Raw genomic sequence first — 19747 nt, forward strand, 5'->3', positions numbered from 1 at the left:
TAAAGGACAGAGATACCATCTTAGAAACTGTCTAGAAGAGGCTGTGGGGCAACGGTGCCCACCCCAGGACACCGGCTGGTGGGGGAGGCTGGGAGCGGGGACAATTTCCCAAGGCTGTGGCCACGGTGGGGGGAGGGGGTCCTGCCTCCCCCAGGTGGCAGGTGTTGGTCCAATTTGGGAAGTGCTGGGTGGAAGGAAGCCAGCCCCCCACAGGGATGCTAGGCTCTCGTATTTACTATGCTAATGCGCTGGAGGCATCTAAGGCCTGCATCTAGTTTATGTAACCACAGAGCCTTGTCAGGGGAGGAGAGAGCCACGTGGGGAACCCACTTTGGGGATGCAGGTCCCTGGCCTGGTCTGGCCCGTTGCTCCCCTCCCCCGCTGGGTGTGGGCAGTGCTGGTGCCTAGCCGCAGCCTCGATGAGCGCTGGGGGGTTGGCTGCCGCCTTCTCCCACGGCTTGGCCTCGCCCCACCTCTGTGCCCAGCCTCTGAGCTGGCTCATGACAACACGGGCCTCATTGGAGCCAATTGGTGCTGCTAGGTTTTTGGTTTCAAACGCTCCCCTGCTTGGGCCAGAATGCTTGGATTTTTAGGCATGGGGCGGGGGGCAGGGGGGAAGGGATGGACGTTGAGCCAAACTCTGCCAGGGAAGCACCGAGGGTCAGAGCTGTGCTCAGCTGGCTGTGAGGACAACAGTGAAATCACGGCCTGGGCCTGAGCACTGGGCGCCTGCAGGAGGTGGCAGGAGTGGGGGGGGGGGCATGGCCAGCCCGAAGCCTGGCCTACCCCGGATTCCCACCAGCGGACCTGTCTGTGGGGCCCTGCTGGGCTGGCTTGCCCTGCGGAGCCACCTGTCCCACGTGTATTAAAGGGGTTTCTTCTTTGTATCTTTTCTGTCGTGTCTAAATTCAATACAATGAACACATATTATGTTTATAATCAGGAAAACCTGATTTTGTGAGGAATATTTTTTTCAAAATCGGGGAAGAGATTTGAATGGATAACCCCCCCCCCCAAATTCTCCGTGATTGCCATTGTCCTAGCTCAAAGATTGTTAGTGGTTGGTGGGCTTGCCAGTTTACAGGGCCTGTCTGTGTTCCCTGGGGGCCCTGAACACATCGCCACAGATCCGGTGGGTCGCAAGGACAGAAGTGTGTTCTCGCAAAGTTCTAGAGCTGGAGTCTGAGATCCAGGTGTGGCTGGGCCGCCCCCAACCCCCGCCCTAAGGCTCCAGGAAAGGATCATTTCCTGGCCTCTTGCTTCTGGGGGCTGTATCCAGCCTTCAAAGGTGGGGGCGTCAGGTTTCTGCTCTGCCTTCCCATCCCTTTTGTCTGCACACCTCTCTCTGCCTCCCTCCTGCATGAGGCGAGAGGAACCCAACCGCACTGAGGGCTCCCCCTCCTAACCCAGGCTAATCAGGACCCTTTGTTTAATCCCATCTGCAAAGACTCTCCAAATAAAGTCCCATTTGCAGAGATTAGGGTGTGTGACATCTTTGGGGCCATTTTTGAGCTCGTGGGACCTCCCTGGGCTGAGACTCTGTCCCCACATTCCCTCGGCAGGCAGGCCACTTTTGGGGCTGTCCTCCAGGCTCTGCTTGGAGGGGGTGGGAGTGGGGAGATGGTTCCTGTTTGGTGCCCCTGCCACCAAGGAGACACCTTTGCTACATAGGAGACTGCGTCTGAGGTCCCGTCCCAGGCAGGAGGGGATGGGACTTTGTCCCCACCATCCAGCTGATGTGCGTGGACAGCACCCCCCAACTCTGACCAGGTGCTGGTCCCCCCCACCCCGAGTTTGCCAGGTGAGCAGTGCCCCCCCAGTCCAGGGGAAGAGCAGGAAACAGCTGAGCCCCCCCACCCCAGGCCTTGGGGGGCCCCTCCCAGAGAAGTGCTGAGTATGGGGAACTGCGCTGAGGAGCCAGGCTCCCTCCCCGGGGACAGCTGGGGACTCACTGACTCATGAGTAACTGGGACCTTCCAGGAAGTCTCCTTCGGGCCACCTCCCCACCCCCACCAGCCTGGGCGGGGACGAGCCTTCGGCCTATGTCACCGGGCAGCCCCAGGGACAACTCCACGGGGCTCGTCGGGGCAGGTGCTCTGGAGCCCTCCCTGGCCGCCTGCCTCCTCGGGGCCCAACAGGGAGAGGGGTCGGCCGGGCTGCAGGGCCCCCGCGGCTCAGGGAAGGCGAGGCCGCGACGGGGCTTTTCTCAAACGCTTCGGCCAGAGGAAACGTCGCCTCGTGGGCCGGGGAAAATGAAAGACTTTGGAAGTTGCCAGGAATTTGACTGCGAGCTGGTTTCCAAGAGGCTAAGTTAAGCTTCTCCAAGTGGATATTAAAAAGGAGCAGCAGGCCTGGCGGAGGGGCTGGAGGGGGTGGAGAGAAGGCCGGAAGCCGCCCGCTGCACCCTACGCCTCCGGAGCCTGCCGGCGCACAAAGCCCAGACGGGCCGGCCGGACCCGGGCTGCGGGAGCCTCGCGGCCGCCCCCGTCCCACCTCCTCTCCCGCGCGGCCTCCGGCTCTTCTCCCTCCCGATGCACAGAGACAATGCTACCTCAGTTTGGGGCACAAACATATGATCAGCACATGGAAATGTGGTAATTTGGATGCGTTCGTGATTGCAACAGATTGAAGAAATTAGACCAGACAAAGAGTGTTTTTGGAGGAGGAGGAGGAGGAGGAGGAGGCCGAAAGAGGGAGGGCGTCGGGGGTGAGAAGGGGAGGACGCCTCTGGAAAGGGGGACGCCGGGACTCCCGCCTGCTGCTAAATATATCCGTAGTAATGGAGAGAGACCGGATCACAGGTAGGCCCCCCGCAGCCCCCTCCCCTAACTCAGAGCTATATTGGCGCTTCGGGAAATCAGCCCTCGGGGGTCACTTTTATTCATTCGTGTGGATGTATCTCTGTTGCTTTGGACTGTTCTGAGGCCGTGGGATGCAGTGTTCCCAGAGCAGAGCCTCACCAAGTCTGGCTCTCACTGAGGCTCTCCTCTCCTTCCCCTTGCTGTTCCGCTCGGTCCCCAGCGGGCCACTTCTGCTTCTCCAGGCGCTGTGAATGCTCAGACCGGTGGCGGCTCCAGGAAAGGCCGGGGGTGGGGGTTGGGGGGGCGGCCTGCTGGGGTCTGGGCTGATGGCATGTGGGCCCTAGCTGGTTGGTTTACCCACTGTGTGGGCTGTGTTTCAGCTGCCAGCCAAAGTCAGTCTTCAAGGCCGCCTGGGTCTCTTCCCTGGAACAGCATTTCGGTGCCTTCCCAGGAGCCGATTGCAGGGGTGGGGCTCCCGGTGCTCAGAGATGTGCAAACGTGTGTGCGTGTGTATGCCCACGCACAGCACATACAGCTGGTCCCATTCGCCCAGAGGCTTGGGTCATTAGCAGCGGCGAGTCCCCCTTGGAGCTGGGTGTGTCACTTGGGTCCTCAGTCACCTGGGAACCCTGCAATGGGGAGGGGGAGTGACATCTTCTAGGGTCACCGAGGGACACTCTAGGCCAGGACGACCAGCAGATGTGGGCTCTACTCAGATTCTGGAGCAGAATCACTGTTTAAAACATCCTGATGTCACCTCAGGGCATGGAGTGAGGGCAGATGGCTGGTCCTTGGGCTGGAGGGGCCTCGAGGGTCTGGGCCCATCCCTGCTCTCCTGGGGTATCCAGCCTCTTCTAGATGGGCCATTCTCACTGGCAGCCCCCAAGGAGTGGGCACGGAGCCATCGGGGCTGTGTGAAAGCCCACCCTGAAGAGAAAGGAGGCTGCTCTGGCTTGAGTCATCCCGGTTCGATGGCCCCCTGTCCTGGGTCAGGGTCCCCAGCCCCTCAGCCGGCCATGGCACACGCTGTGACTCGGTCAGTGTCTGACATCATGAGTCGGTTCCCCTTCAGTACCACGCCTGCTGCCTGCTGCGGGCCCCCGTGAGGGTCCTGGGTCCACTGGGGAGGTCTGGGCTATCCTTGGGCCTCAGCTAGTCTGTGCTGACCCTGGTGAGCCTCAGGATGTCGCCCCACAGATGCCATAGTCCTCGTCTGTTGCTTGCCACTGTGTGTGTTAGGGGGCTCCCCAAGAGGCCAGAGGGAAGGGTGGCCCGTCCTGAGGCTCCTTCTGTCTGCTGATCAGATCCTGATGGGAAGAGAGCTGCTGAGTGGCCATGTGCGCGTGCGTGTGTGTGTGCGTGTGTGCGTGCGTGCGTGTGTGTGTGTGTGTGTGTGTATGCATTTGTGCCACTGGGACCGCCACAGGATGTGGGGCAGCCATAGAGACCTGCAGGAGGCAAGGTCTGGACTCAGCAACACGGGCCAGCTGGTTCAGGGCTGTGGAGCCTGAGTTCCCTGCTCAGAGGGACATTCACAGGGTCCCTGTGCGGCTTGGGAGGATGGTCGCTTCGCCAGCCTGGCTCACAGGGCCCCGGTGGCCGTGGGTCCAGCCTTCACTTCCCAGATGACCAAGGCATGGCCCTGATGGGTGACTCAGGGGAGCAGAGAGCCAGGACACACAATGGGGGAGGGGACCCTTGGGAAGTGACAGCACTCTTGGAACCTTCTGGGCTAGCCAGACCCCAGCAGCTTTTCATGAGCTGAACCAAACTGCCTTGGAAAACGGTCAGCTATGCGCCTTCATGGCCACACTAGGCGCCACTGCCCTCGGCTGGGACTGACCATGAGGGATGGAAAGGGGACTTTCTCTCAGGACGTGCCTGAGGAGGAATGGGTACTATCGGTGAAATTCTCATAGGGATGCGTTGTCACTAAAAATTGCTTATTTCTTTCCAAGCTTTGTTGATGATGGAAAGCCTCAAGCCCTTTCCCTACATGTTCCTCAGAACTGCTCAGACCTTGGCCGTGGTCTTTGATTGTAACTTGGCTCTTAAGCAGCCCCCCACCCCACCCCGGGAAATGCGTTCCATCTTGTCCCTCTGTGGCCCGGGGCCTCAGTTTCCTAGTCTCAAATGTAAAGGGGTTGGACCGGTGTGATCCCAGGCAGCACCCCACAGCCGGTGGGCCTCTGAGCCTGCTCTGCAGGGTCCCTGGAGGCTCCTTCCTTCTCCCCTTGTCTTGCTGTAAGGCACTGTGACTACTGTCTCAGTCCCCACCTGCGCAGCAGGCAGAGGCAGGGCTGGGGGCCACGATGTCCCACCTGGCCCAGTGCCCCGCCTGACCGCTTCCAGACAGGCCTGCCACTGCCCGGGCCCCACTGGGCTGGTATTTGAGATGCATCTGGCCGGTTCTCGGCCACTGCCCAGTGCTGTCCAGGAGGAGCTGGTGGGGCGGGGAAGGCAGGTGCAGGCAGCCGCAGGACCCTTCCATCTGCTCGCTCCTTCTGTTGGCAGTGCTGGGCTCCTGCCAGGTTTGTGAGTCGGGATCTGGGTTCCTCCTGGGCAGTGGGGTAGCCCCGGCCCTCTTGGAGCCTGCCCCTCCCCCCACCGCCCCGGGAAGATGCCAGAGGGCTTGTCAGCAGGGCAGGGATGAGTCATGGAGCAGCGACTGGCCGCTGAGACACAGAAGGCCGCTCCTTCCAGCCAAGGGTCGGGTTTTTTTCCTTGTTCTGGACGGGCTCTGTGGCTTTTACAAATTAAGCAGTTTTATCTCATTCCAAGCGCTTGTATTTCAGCAGGGAGAGAATCTCCAAGAAGGGAACTTTCCACTGGGGAGCTGTAACTTAGCTCAGCTGGGCCTCGGGGAGGGTGGGAACAGGCCTTGCGGGTGAGTTGTAGGCAGGGAATGTGGAAGGCTCCTGCTCGGTCATGGACGTCGGCGGGGGTCCTGGGAGGGCTGCTCCGTCACTGGAGCCCTGGTCCGTGGTTGGGCGTCTGCCCGGCAGAGTGAGGCACAGTACGCTCATCTAGGAGGTGGGGGTCTGCTCCTCTCAGGGCTGTCCACTGTCATGAGGAGGGCAGGGAGCTGGACAACCCACACCTGTCCCTCCCCCAGGTACTTGTCACCCTGGTCCTGGATAGACGCTGCAGGTCCCAAGCTGCCTGGATCCGCTGTGTCCTCTCCAGCTTTATTTCCCTCATCTCCAAGACGAGAAGTGTGGCCAGTAGCTTTCCTGGGCCCCTTCCTCTTCTGGCTCTGACCCGCAAGGGACTTGGCCCCCAGAGGAGTTTCTCAGGGCTGCGGAAAGCAAGTGCCACAGACTGAGCGGCCGGAAACAGCAGCCACGGACTCTCCCACAGTTCTGGGGGCTGGAAGTACAAATTCAAGGTGTCGGCAGGGCTGGTTCCTTCTGGAGGCCGTGAGGGAGCTGCTGCTCTGTACACCCTCCTGGTTTCTGGGGGATGCCTGCGTTCCCTGGTGGTCCTTGGCCTGTAGGACATCATGCAGTCTCTGCCTGTGGTCACAGAGCCTTCTGTGTCCCCAAGCTCTGCTGCTGCTCTCTGATGAGGACACTCATCCCTGGACTTGGGTCCCTGGGTAATCCTAGGTGATTGAATCTCCAGATCCTAAACTTAATTATACCAGCAAGACCCTATTTCCAAATGGGACAATGTTTGGGGGTTCCAAGTGAGCATGTGTTTTTTGGGGGTAGGGGTCACCATTCAGCCCACTCTGATCCTGAGGTGTCCTGGATCCACGGATCACTCCATGTCCCAGATTCCTTGTCATCCCCCTCTGGACCTTTTGGTGTGGCCGCTAGCCTTTGCCACTATGTCATGTGCACCTGGTTGGGTGTGGAGGGCTCAGGCTTGTTGGAATTCCGGCCAGGAGACGGCCCTGCTTCCTCTCTGGAGCTCCCTGGTCCTGCTTGCCGGGGGCCTGGGATCCCCGGAGCTCTGTGCTGGACTCTGAACTCTTTTTAAAGATTGGGGCAAAATATGCATAACGCACAAATTGCTGTTTTAACAATTTGGGGGCCTACGGTCCGGTGGCATTTAATGAGATGCACAGAGTTGGGCCACCATCCATCCGTCTGCAGAACTTCACCTTCCAGCGTGAAACTCTGCTCCCACGGAGCATCAGCTTTCCGTTCTCCCTCCCCTCTGCCCTTCTGCCCTTGGCCGCCACCACCCTACTCTCCGTGTCCATGAGCTTGACTATTCCAGGTGCCTCATAGACATGGAATCGTGCACTATTTGTCCGTCTGTCCCTGGCTTATTTCACTTAATATCATCTCTTCGAGGTTCATGGTGTTGTAGCAGGCGTCAGTTTCCTTCCTAGTTTAAGACAGAATGAGGTTCCATTCTATGGACAGACCACATTTTGTGTGTCTTCTTTTATCTTTGGCTAGACCTTTACATTGTTTCCACTTTGTGGCTGTTGTGACAGTTCCTGCTGTGAACAGGGGTGTGCAGATATCCGCTCAGACAGACTGGATCCACACGCAGAAACGGCGTTGCTGGATCGTGTGGGAGTTCTGTGTTTAATTTGGTGGGAAGCTCCGTACTGCTTGCCCAGTGGCTGCACCGCTTCCCATTGCCACCAGCAGGGCGCAAGGGTTCCAATTCCCCCACCCCCTCAGCGACATTGCTATTTTATTGACTTGTTTATTTCTTTGGGTAATAGCCATCCTCATGAATGGCAAGTGGTATCTCATTGTGGGTTTGACGTGCGTTTCCCTAACTGCTTAGAGACGGTGAGTGCCCTTTCCGGGGCTTGTTGGCATCTGTGTGTCTTTGTAGAAATGTTTCTTCGAGTCCTTTGTTAAGTTTTTAATTGGGTCATTTGTTTTTTGTTGTTCTTGGTCATAGGAGTTCTTTATATATCTTGCATATTAATCCCTTACCTGATACTTGATCTGCAAGTATTTTCTCCCATCCTGTCAATTACCTTCTCACGCTGTTGATGGCGTTCTTTGATGTGTAGAAGTGTTTAAGTTTAATGAAATCCCATTTTTCTATTCATCCTTTTGTTGTCAGTGCTTGTGGTATCATACCCATTGTCACAAAGCTTTTCTCCTGTGACTTTTCCTAAGAGTTGTATAGTTTTGGCTCCGGCGTTGAGAACTTTGATCCGTTTTGAGTTAATTTCTGTATATGGTGTGAGATAAGGTTCCTGATTCACTCCTTTTCTTTTCTCACACCCAGGCTGGCTCCTCTGGGTGGCAGGGAGTGGGGAAATCCTGGGCTGGGCCAGGCCTTGAATCCCTCCCTGCCCCAGGCTGGCCAACAGAGCCTCAGCTCTGGCCTGGAACATGGCTGGACATGTGTTACGTCCTGGGGCAGCCCAAGCCCAGCCCTACTGGGCTGACAGAGGAGGCCAGCCTGGGGTCTTCTGGGTCCCACCGTGTGGACGTTTCTGTAATTCTCTGTGGTCCCCCTGCCCAGCCTGCATGTGACACGGCTATCTTTGTGGCAGGGTGTGGGGCTCAGTGTCCATCGGTCTGTCCCCATGCTCCTCAGGAAGCCTGTCCACCCACACCCTCTCATGTGGCCTCTGCCATCCGAACTTACGCCTCCTGCTCAGAGCTGGTCATCCCTCTTGTCTTCCCTTCCAAGCCGACAGAAACTTCCGTCCTGAGGCTGCTACTCAAACCCCTTTGCCCGAAGGCCCTCCAGCACCAGGCACGCCTTCACCAGCCACACACGGATTCCGCTGACAGGGTTGGCTGTGGATTCAGCTCCTTTTGGAGCTGGGCATGTGACCGGGCAAAGGGCAGGGTGGGACCTGAGCGAGAAACAGGGCAGATTTCCTCCTGACAAGTGGCCTGAGCTTGGAGAAGTGTCTTGGCCACAGCTTGAACTCTGAATAGATAGCAACGCGGATTTCAGCTCGCAGTGGACAACACTTCTGCCTTTAGACCGTCAGATCCTCCTTCCTTTTTTTCTTTTTTTCCCCTTTAAACAAATGAGGAAACTCTGACTTGAGCAAAGCTGAGTAAACAAACCAACACACCCCTAGGAAATTAGCAAAGAGGCACGGGTTCTGAAACTACATGCTTTGGGGCTGGGTGGGTCTGTGGGAGCAGCTGGGTGCGGCGGGGCCGCGGGGTGCGGGTGGCGGGAACCCGTGCACCCTGTGCTTCCCGCCTGCTCTGCTACCCGCTCCCGCCAACAATCTGTGCGGTAGCTTCTGCTTGGAGTTCACCTCCTGTCATTCCCTAGTGGGGGTCCCGCTCGCAGTGCCATGAGGCCCCGTTCATGCCAGCTCGCTTTTTGAATATCTCTTAACGTCCCGCCGCGCGCAGGTGCTTGCCTTGGTTCTCGGGCTCCGGGAGCGAGGAGGCTGCTGCCCTGGCTCCCACGGGACTCCGTCTGAACCAGATGTGAAGCAGCTAGCCAGTGAGCCCACCAACAGATGATTCTAGACGAAGGCTGTGAAGGAGCCTAGAACAGGTGATGTGATTGTGACCTGGTGCGTGTGTCCGTGTGTGTGTGTGTGTGTGTGTGTGTTGGGGGATTAGTGGAGGCCCTCCCTGAGGAGGTGACACTGAGCTGAAATTGGTGTGACCAGAAGGACTCCACCAGGCCACCAGGCCAGCATTCAGAGGAAGAGCTTCCAGGCAAAGACAATAAAAAATGCAAAGGCCCTGAGGTTGTGTCGTCAAGGTGAGGGGAGGGGCCGGGTCAGATGGTGCTGGGGAGGCCTGTGGGGTGCCCTGTGGAAGGAGCTACAGGCCCTGGATGCCTGGTGGCTGCTGGGTCCCCTGCGGTGGACTGGGAGGGGAAGCCGGGAGGCCTGGAGGGGGAGAGCTGGTCTTCACGGTGGGAGAGGGAGGGCTTCCAATTCCTGGGGGGACCCGGGTGGCTGATGAGGCCGCAGATGCCCTGACCCGCTGCTCATCCCCGCCCCAGCGGCCGCTGACTTGAGGAGGGAGGCTTGGGCCGTCTCAGCTAGGAGGACGCCAGCTGTGGCCTGGTGTCTGCTTGGCCAACCGTGGGGTGAGGCTAGGCCGCCTGAGTCCTGGGAAGGTGACCCCGTGTGGCAGCAGGTGTGGGAGGGGCGGTGTGCTCCTTCCCGTCCCGCCAGCTCCCGTGTCCCTGGTCAGAGTTATCAGGAGCCCCGCTTGGCCCCATGTGCCCGCCGGGGACCAGCACCCCTCCTGCTGGCGGGGACTGAGCAGCCGCCTCTCCCGCTCACTTGGTAAGGGCTTGGGAGGGGATGGAGACTCAAGAGCTGCTCTCGCAGGACGGTGGACAGTGGGTGCCTGGGTATCCTCGATCTACACGGGGGACATTTCGGTCAAGCCCTTCTTGCCACTTCGTGTGCCCTGGGACCATCCACGGGCCCCTGGGCAGGGGCGGCACAGGCATGGTGGGTGAGTGCAGGAGGCCCTCTCAGGCCCGAGACCTCGCCTTTCGGGGGCTTCACTTTGGGCCCGCGCCCCTCTCTGGCCCTGCTGCTCCTGCAGTGCACATGGGTGGCCCCCCCGCCATCTGCCTGGCCGGCCTGCCAGGGGCCATGGGGCCCTTTCCAGGGGGCATTTCTGTTCAAAGATGCAGGGCTCTGGGCTATGGGGCTGGGGGAGATGTTCTAGGATGTCATTATCTGGTAAGAAGCCAGGTACGGCTTTCGGATGGTGGACATCTGCATGTTCCCAAGCTCCAGCATCCCCATTCAGTGAGCGTGTCCCGATCCCGATGGCGCCACGTCCGAGGGAGAGGATGGGGCTGGGGGGCGACTGTGGACTGGGGGCTTGGGCTGTGCCTCTGTGTTGTATGTTAAAGGTTTGGGGGGTGGGGGACACTCCAGAGAACGCCCTGTAGCGCCCCCCACCCCCGCCCCAGCTCGCACCTCTCTGGGGAGGAGTGGACAGTGGGGCCTGGGCTCTGGAAACGTGTATTGTCCGGGCATGGGTGCCCCCATTACTGCAGTGAGGGGCCGGGTGGGGCCTGGGGAGGGAGGAGGCTGCAAACCTGGGAAGGGAGCCGGACTGGGCTGCGGAAAGCCTTTCCCCCAGAAGGTGGCGGTGCAGGCCCTCCAGAGCCAGCCCTTGCCCCGTCCCCGCGCTCACCCGATTTGCAGCACGAGGCTACTCCTGCCTTCATTCCCCTTCCCGGGGCTGCTCGCCTCTGGCCTGGCCGGCGTGGAGAAGTGGCGGGTGGAGAGAATGCAAATCACGGGGAGGATGGGAAGGCGCCGGTGCGGGAGCGAGGACCCCCTTGGAGACGGAGACCCGCCGAGGCCCTGGACTTTGACGGCTTCCTGCATTGGGGGGAGGGGCTCTGGCTACATCCTTCTTCCCTGTTCGTGGTTGATACGTCTCAGTCTCTTCTAAAATTTTCCAACTTTTTACTGTGAAAGATTTCAAACACACAGGAAAGCTGAAAGAATTCTAGCATCCCCCTGCGTCCACCCGCGGGATTCTGTAATGTACATCAACCGTGTCCCCCAACAACCCATGCGATTTGGGGGCTCCACGTCGGAATAAGTTGCTGATATCCGCACACATTACCCTTCAGACACCTCAGCTTGCATCTCCCTAGCTAGACTCCAGTATTGTTTGAAGTTTGTTTCTCTCTTGGTGGTAAAACTGATGTACCGCGAAACGCCCAGAAGTTCAGCGGACCCCTCTGGGTTTGGACCTAGACTTCCACGGTGCGTCCTAACTGTGGTCGGGCTGCAGGGCGTCACCATCCACGCTCCTTGCCCGTCTGTCTCTGCCTCCACCTGCCTAGGGGTGCCAAAATTCTGCCTTTTTCCATTATCGATTAATTTTGCCGGTTTGTGTGTTGTTTTCCATCTATCTATGTTTTTGCCGTGGTTTGTCCCATGATTGCTACGTGGTGTTCCTTTCATGTTTCCAGTGTGAGGTTCTTATAAATAAAGCTGTGATGAGCATTCCTTTTTTTTTTCTTTTTTAAATATTTTTTTAAAAATTTTAAGTCATCTCTACCCCTAGCGTGGGACTCGAACTCACGACCCTGAGATCAGACGTTGCATGTTCCACCTACTGAGCCAGCTGGGCGCCCCTTCTCTGAGCGATCTTATACAATTTGTGGGGGGTGGGCAGAGGGGGGACATAAACTTCCATTTGTCTTGTCTAAATACCAAGTAGAATTATTGGACCAGGGGCGCCTGTGGCTCAGTCATTAAGCCTCTGCCTTCAGCTCAGGTCGTGATCCCAGGGTCCTGGAATCGAGCCCCGTGTTGGGCTCCCTGCTCAGCAGGAAGCCTGCTTCTCCCTCTCTCACTTCCCCTGCTTGTGTTCCATCTCTCTCTGTCTCTTTCTGTCAAATAAATAAAAATCTATTAAAAAAAATTATTGGCCCAAAGGGAAGGTTGGTATGAGTTTAGTTTTAGAGGAAACTGCCGGATCTTTTCCTAAGGTGGCTGTACCGTTTTACATGCCTCCCTGTCCGAGAGTTCCCGTGGCTCCACATCCCTGCCAGCATTTGGTGCTGTCACTCTACGATTCCATCCTCCCGGTGGGCGTGTTGTGTATTTCGTTAGGGCTGCAGTTCGCATTTTCCTGATGACTAGTGCCGGAGAGCACGTTTTCCTGTGCTTACAGGGGACTCATCCATTTTTCCTTTGCGAAGTGCCTTTTCAAATCTGTTGCCAATTTTATTTTATTTTATTTATTTTTATTTATTTGACAGAAAGAGATCACAAGTAGGCAGAGAGGCAGGCAGAGAGAGGAGGAAGCAGGCTCCCTGCTGAGCAGAGAGCCCGATGTGGGGCTCGATCCCAGGACCCTGGGATCATCACCTGAGCCAAAGGCAGAGGCTTTAACCCACCGAGCCACCCAGGTGCCCCGTTGCCAATTTTAAAAGTGGTTGTTTGGGGGCATCTGGCTGGCTTGGTTAGTTAAGCGTCTGCCTTCAGATCAGGTCATGATCTTGGGGTCCTAGGATTGAGTCCCACATGGGGCTCCCTGCTCAGTGGGGAGCCTGCTTCTCCCTCTGCAAGATGCTCTCTCTTTCTCCACCCTCCCCCAGAGGGCAATTTAATACATAAAAGCTTTAAAAAAATATTAAAAGTGCATTGCTTGACTTTTATTCTTTCTGGATACTGGTCTTTTGTCAGATATGTGTATTATAAATATGTTTTTCCTGCTCTGTGCCTTGAATATTCATTTCTTAAAGATCTCTTCCGACGAGCAAAAGTTTATAATTTTAATTTTGATGTAATCTAATGTAACAAATTTCTTTCTTTGTGATTACTGCTTTCTGTGTCCTTTATAAGAAGGCCTTGCCTGCTCCCAAGTGGCAAAGGTATTTTTGGTGTTTTCTTCTAGAAGCTTTATGGTTATAGCTTTTATGTTTGGTTTAGAAATTATCTTTTGTGTATGGTGTGAGGTAGGGGGTTAAGGTTCATTATGTTGGGTTTTGCTAGCTGGTTTATTTTTTCAGTATGGATACCTGGTCGTTCTAGCGCCATTTTTGAAAAGACATTGGAGTCCCTTGGTGCCTTTGTTGAAAATCAATTGACTTTGTATACGTGGTTCTTTTTCTGGAGTCTATCCTATTGTATTGCTATTCTGTCTATGCTTTGGCCAAGACCACCGTGTCTTGATTAATGCAGCTTTATAATAAGCCTTGAGATAAGCTCTCCCAGTATATCCAAATCACTGCTTTCGATGTTCTTATTAAATTTTTAAAAGATTTTATTTTTAAGTAATCTCTACCCCCAACGTGGGACTTGAACTCATGACCCAGATATCAAAAGTTGTACACTCTACTGACTGAGTCTGCCCAGTGCCCGTAGATGTTCTCAGTCTATTAAATTTCCTTATAAATTTTAGAATTAGTCAATGTCTATTAAAAAATGCTGTGTGAATTTTGAGGTTGCGTTGAATCTATAGGTCAATTTAGAGAGAGTTGATATTTTAATGACACCAGCTCTTCTAATCTTATAAACGTGGTATGTCTCCATGTTTATTATTTACTTATTTTGTAAACCAGCATATAATGTATTATTTGTTTCAAGTCTTTCTCCATTTTTTTTTAAAGATTTTATTTATTTATTTGACAGAGATCACAAGTAGGCAGAGAGGCAGGCAGAGAGAGGGGAAGGGAAGCAGGCTCCTTTGCTGAGCAGAGAGCCCGATGAGGGGCTCGATCCCAGGACCCTGGGATCATGACCTGAGCTGAAGGCAGAGGCTTTAACCCACTGAGCCACCCAGGCGCCCCCAAAGTCATTTTTTATCCCAGTATTTGTTTTACTTATTTCTTCCTGATCTTGATTCCTTTAGTAGTTTTTTCTTGCCTTATTACACTAGCTAGAACGGCCAGTACCATATTGAAGATGAGTGGGTAATCATCGTCATCTTGTGCCGGAGCTTAGGATGTTAACTATAGATTTTCCAAATATGCTCTTTGTCAGACTGAGGAGATTCCCTTTTGTCCCTAAGTTGCTGGAGTTTTTAGCATGGATGGATGTTGACTTTGATAAGTATTCTTCCTGTATCTATTGAAAAGATCATCATTTTCTCCTTTGTTCTACTAATAGGGTGAATTACAATGGTCGATTTTTGAATATTAAACCAAGCTTGCATTCCTGGCATAAGTCCTACTTGGTTACAATATGCAATCCTTCTCATACATTGCTGGATTTGATTTGCCTAATTTTTTGTAAAGGATTTTTTATGTGGATCATGAGGGATATTATTGGTTTGGTGGTTTTTTTGGTTAGTTAGTTTGTTTTGGTAATGCCTTTGTCAGTATTCTTTCAGCCTCATGAAATGAGTTCAGAAGTGTACCCTCCTCTCCATTTTTCGTTAAAGTTTGCATAAAATTGGTTTTCTTTCTTTCTCTCTTTCTTTAAGAGATTTTATTTGTATATTTGACAGAGAGAAAGATAGCAAGAGAGGGGACACAAGCAGGGGGAATGGGAGAGGGAGAAGCAGGCTTCCCACTGATCAGGGAGCCCGATATGGGGCTCGATCCCAGGACCTGGGATCATGATCTGAGCCTGAGGCAGATGCTTAATGACTGAGCCACCCAGGTGCCCCGCTGTTATTTCTTTCTTAAGTGTTTGATGGAAGTGAGCAAGGAAGCCATCTGTCCCTAGAATTTTCTTCTTGGAAAGTTTTTTTTTTTTTAAATGACAAATTAAGTACTTGTATTAAATATGTTAAATGAATTTAATATTTAATTGAATACATTAAACGCATTTGATATGTAGAGAGAGCTATTCAAGGTTTTTACTTCCTCTTGTGTCAGTTTTGGTAAGTTGTATTTTGAAGGAATCTGTCCATTTCATGTAACTTGTTGCACTTATTCATATAAAGTTCGTAATTTTCCTTTATTATCATTTCAGTGTCTGCAGGCTCCTAGGGATAACCCTTCATTCTTAACACCAGTAATTTATGTTCTCTATCTTTCTTTCTTTCTTTCTCTCATGAGTCCAGCTATGAGCTTATTGATCTGTAGATCTTTTTTTTTTTAAAGGTTATATTTGTTTATTTGACAGACAGAGATCACAAATCACAAGTAGGCAGAGGGGCAGGCAGAGAGAGAGAGGGAAGGAAGCAGGCTCCCTGCTGAGCAGAGAGCCTGATGCGGGGCTTGATCCCAGGACCCCGAGATCATGACCTGAGCTGAAGGCAGAGGCTTGACCCACTGAGCCACCCAGGTGCCCTGATCTGTAGATCTTTTCAAGGAATGAACTTTTTCTGCTTCTTCTTCTTCTTCTTCTTCTTCGTCTTCTTCGTCTTCTTAGTCTTCTTCGTCTTCTTCATCTTCTTCTTCTTTTTTTTTTTTCCTTTATTTCTATCCTTATCTTCATGACTTCCTTCCTTCTACTTACTTTGGTGTATGTGTCAGGTCCCAGGCAGGAAACAGAAACCACACCACACCAGTAATTTGAACAGCAAAATGTAACCTACAGCATTATTAGCAGGTAGAAGCTGGTTAGCTGCTAAAAGGATAGAACAAGACTCTGGAGAACACAGAGCAGCAGAAGCAGCAGCAGCTACTTTCGAAGGAAACACGGGAGAGAAAGCTTTGTGACATTGGGTTTGGTCCCAGTTTCTTGGCTAGGACACCAAAAGCACAGGCGACAAAGGAAAAAACAGATAAGTTGTATTTCATCAAAATTTTAAAAAAAACCCTTCTGTGCCTCACAGGACACCTCGACAAAGAGCAAAGACAATCCACGGAAGCGGGGTGGGTGGAAATATTAGCAAACCATATATCCATAAGGGATTAATACTTAGAATATATAAAGAACTCCTACAATCCAACAACAAAAACCCAAACAGCCCAATTTAAAAAAAACGGACAAAAGGACTGGCGTGGCCATTTCTCCAGAGAAGACACACAGATGCCAACAGGCCCGGGAAAAGATGCTCAGTGTTCCTAAAAGTTACAGACATGCCAGTCAGAACAGCAAGGAGCTGCTACTTTATACTCACGTTATCCAAAAAACAGAGTAACACTCGGTGACCAGGATGTGGGGAAATCGGAGCCCTTGTGCTCGGCCGCTGGCTGCTGTGGAAAACAGTGTGGAACGTCCTCAAAAAACAAAACCCAGGATTCCCACACGCTTCAGCACGGCCACTTCTCGTGGGATCCCCCAAAGAACCGAGGGCCGGGTCTCCTACAGATACGCATGCGTCAAGGGCAGCGGCTGGGGGGCTGGGGCCAGGGGAATGGGAAGTTCATGTCTGAGGGGCACAGAGTTTCAGTTTGATAAGACAAAATGTTCTAGAGATGGGCAAGTTGATAGCTGCACAGTGATGGGGCAGATGCCACGTTCCAGAAACCTAGGCCTAAATATTGTTAAAACGGTGAATTTTGTGTTAGGGAGGATTCATTGCGCGCGCACGGACACACACACACACACACACACACACAACACACACACACGCAGGGGGCCGCTGTGGCCCTGGGGCTGGGGAGCAGTACATGAGAGGACAGGAAGAACCAGGAGCCCCGGCTGCCCTGCCTCACTGGGTCTGGGGTTCAGGCCTTGCTGGAGAAAGTGTGGCTGCCGCAGACACCTGTGGTCTCCTGGTGGTGAAACGCTCTTCCCAGAGGGTGTGGTTGGAGCTGGTCTGTGGAAGCCCCTCACGGATGGCAGAGAAGCTTCTGGAGGGCGTGGGCAGGTGGGAGCTGGTCCACAGGAAGTTTCTGAGCGGTGGGCTGGGAGCTAGAGCAGGTGCACGGGAAGGGGCCCTCTGGGTGCCAGAGAAAGGCTGTGAAGGGCGAGCACCAGACTGCTCAGGAACCTGGGAGCCGGGAAGAGGAGCCCCTTCCCTTGTGCTGCCCAAGGGAGCCTGTCCCTTGTCCCCCCGCCCCCCCGCGACCTGTGTGTCTGTGTGTGTGCGGAGGAAATGATTCACACCCAAGTGTGAAGGTGGGGGTCAGAGCAGGCAGCCCTAGGGTTTGGGGAGCCCAGAGGAGGAAACGGGGGTGGGGACAGGAGATGTGACAGATACTGGGAGACACGCCGTCCACACCTAGAAGGCCCGGGGGAGGTTTCCGCAATGCCCGGGACACCGATTCCGTCACATCTGAAGTTTACCCTTATTTCACGAGGCCTGGGATCCTTGGAGGTGAAAGGAAAGGAAGGAAAAGGACTTCCCCTGGGGGTCGTGTGTGTGTGTGTGTGTGTGTGTGTGTGTGTGCGCGCGCGCACCGCCCTCATTTCCATTTTGCTATCTTCCTGATCACCAGGGAGAATGTCCACGCCCTCCCCCCACCGCCCGGCCCTGTGCCGCATGTGGTGGGACGTGTGGGCGTGGGCACACGGGTGTGTACACACACACACACACACACACACACACACACACACACGCGGGGGTGAGCAGTCCTACAGATTGTACCTAGGCCTGGCAGGAAACCGGGCTCTGGGAAACTTCAGGCCCCACCTTTGGCACAAAACTGTGCTTTTTGTTGCTGAGCAGAAAGTGGGGGTGGGGCCCATCCGTGCGCAGAAGAGCAGGTCCGGCCCTGGGCGTCCAGAGCAGCTGCGGGCCTGTTCGGGGGGGCTCTTGTCCCAAGCTCTGGGGGCTTGGGGGTTCTGGGCCAGGATCACGGGGTCGTCCCTGAGAGGAACCTCGGCCAGAAGCCCCCCCCTGCTGCCCAGGGGCTCCCCACACTGGCGGACGGCAGGCGGCTGAGTTGGTCTGGGCAGCCTGTGCGAATACGGGGTCCAGGCCACCCCGCCAACCTCAGCTGACCGTGAGTGGGAAAGGGGGGCCCCCACCGCAGATGCTCTGGGGCCGCGGGGCCGCCCGGCCTGTGGGGCGTGGGAAGGTCTGCGCAAACCCACTGACCGACGGAGCTCGGGGTGAGCAGCCGTGTGACCTGGCAGTCGGGACAAACCAGCGGATGCAGGCTCTGCTGCAGGAGGGAGGGGACACCGGCCACCCGGCCATCCCTGCTCAGTCCCTGTCATAACAAAGGACCACAGGCCCGGGGCTCACACAGCAGACACTCCTCTCACAGTTGCAGAGGCCGGGAGTGCGCCGGCCCGGCTGGCTCCTTCTGGAGACCCTGAGGGAGAATCGGGAGCCTCTCCCAGCTTCTCTCTGGGCTCCGGTGGCCGCTGGCCTCCCATGGCCGGTACCCCACGGCCGTCTCTGCCTCCGGCTCCCTAGGGCTGTCTCCCCCGAGCGTCTGTGTGTTCCAAGAAGCCATTCCTTTCTCTTACAGAGACACCAGCTCCTGGGTTTAGGGGTTTAGCCCCTGCCCAATCCAGGATTCCCTCCTCTTAACTCCATCACATCTGCAAACCCTCATTTACCAATAAGGTCGCTTTCACGGTTCTGGGCATTAGGGTTTCCACATACCTTTACAGCTCAGCCTCCCACAGGCTCTCTGCAGAGGGGGGGGGCCTCTCTGGGGCTCAGTCGTGAAGGAGGATGTGTAGGACGAGAGAGGGCCCTAGTGTGGGGGGTGGGTACCTGGATGGTGTGGGGGGGCTTGAAGGGGGTCAGGGCAGGGGAGGGGAGGGTGCTGCGGGGTTGTCTGGACAGGAGGCACAGAAAGAGAAGAGTGCGGGGACGCCTGGTTGGCTTAGCCAAGCGTGTGGCTCTTGATCTTGGGGTCATGAGTTCGAGCCCCGCCTTGGGTGTATAGATTACTTGGGGGAAAAAAAAAGAGCTACAGTCACTGGTCTGAATATTTGGAGGGTCGTCACATAGAAGGAGGAAAGGACTCAGTCTGAGTTCCTCCAAAATGCACCCTCAGGACCAGAAGCCTGGCAGGTCCCAGAAAGTGTAGTTTGACTCATCACATAAAGAGGCATTTTGCCCACAAGCTGGATTTTCTGACAGTGGTGCAGGCCAGTTCACAAAGTAGTGAGTTCCCCATGCCTAGAAGTATCTGAGCGGGGACTGTGTGGAGATTGTTCAGGAAAGCTGTAGAAGGGGCCTCTGAGGCTCCCGCCAAGGTGTCTGTTACTTGATGGGAACTTAACCCTCAAGGTGTGACGATGTAGGGAACATGCTTGAATCGGGAGGGGACCTTCTGCTCAGGCCCCACACGTTCTGCTTTGTCTTTACAGTTGGGGATCAGGCCGGGCTTGATCCTGCCACGCTTCCAGCCCAGCTCTTCGTCTTTGGCGGCCTCTGGTTCCTATGGCAACGGAGCCTCTGCCCTGTGCCCTACCTGCCTGATCCCAGATGCCGTAATTAAGTGGGGTGTCAGAGGGGTCTGGGGAGATGTGTGCGGATTGTCACGCATGTGGATGAACACATGCTTCGGTGTTGCACGTGTGAACACACACACCCCACCCCTGGCCGAGGGTCCCTGGTTGCAGAGCTCCCGCCTCTGCCACCCAAGGCCCACCCTCCCAGGTCTGAGAGCCGTCAAGAACACCAGCTACGGAGGCTGGCCGCATGCCAAGCTCTGTTTAAGCACGGAATAACACGTGTCTTAGTGTTTGACCTGTTTAGTAAACCTGTAACACTTGTACTATTCTAAGCGCTTTA

At 55.0% G+C, this 19747-nt stretch overlaps 1 protein-coding gene across 1 annotated transcript in view; it reads left to right on the forward strand.

The window, feature by feature from the left end:
* The first annotated feature begins 2231 nt into the window (after nucleotides 1-2231).
* LOC111160354 (septin 9) overlaps nucleotides 2232-19747 on the forward strand; it is a 121713-nt gene continuing 104197 nt past the window's right edge. The window contains exon 1 of the mRNA XM_022523412.1: nucleotides 2232-2801. Coding sequence (XP_022379120.1) covers nucleotides 2780-2801 — 22 coding nt within the window. The 5' untranslated portion in view covers nucleotides 2232-2779. The remainder of the gene's footprint in view (nucleotides 2802-19747) is intronic.

Source organism: Enhydra lutris, unplaced genomic scaffold (genome assembly GCF_002288905.1).
Source record: "Enhydra lutris kenyoni isolate GAN:26980312 unplaced genomic scaffold, ASM228890v2 scaffoldscaffold75, whole genome shotgun sequence".
In the NCBI taxonomy this organism is placed as follows: domain Eukaryota; kingdom Metazoa; phylum Chordata; class Mammalia; order Carnivora; family Mustelidae; genus Enhydra; species Enhydra lutris.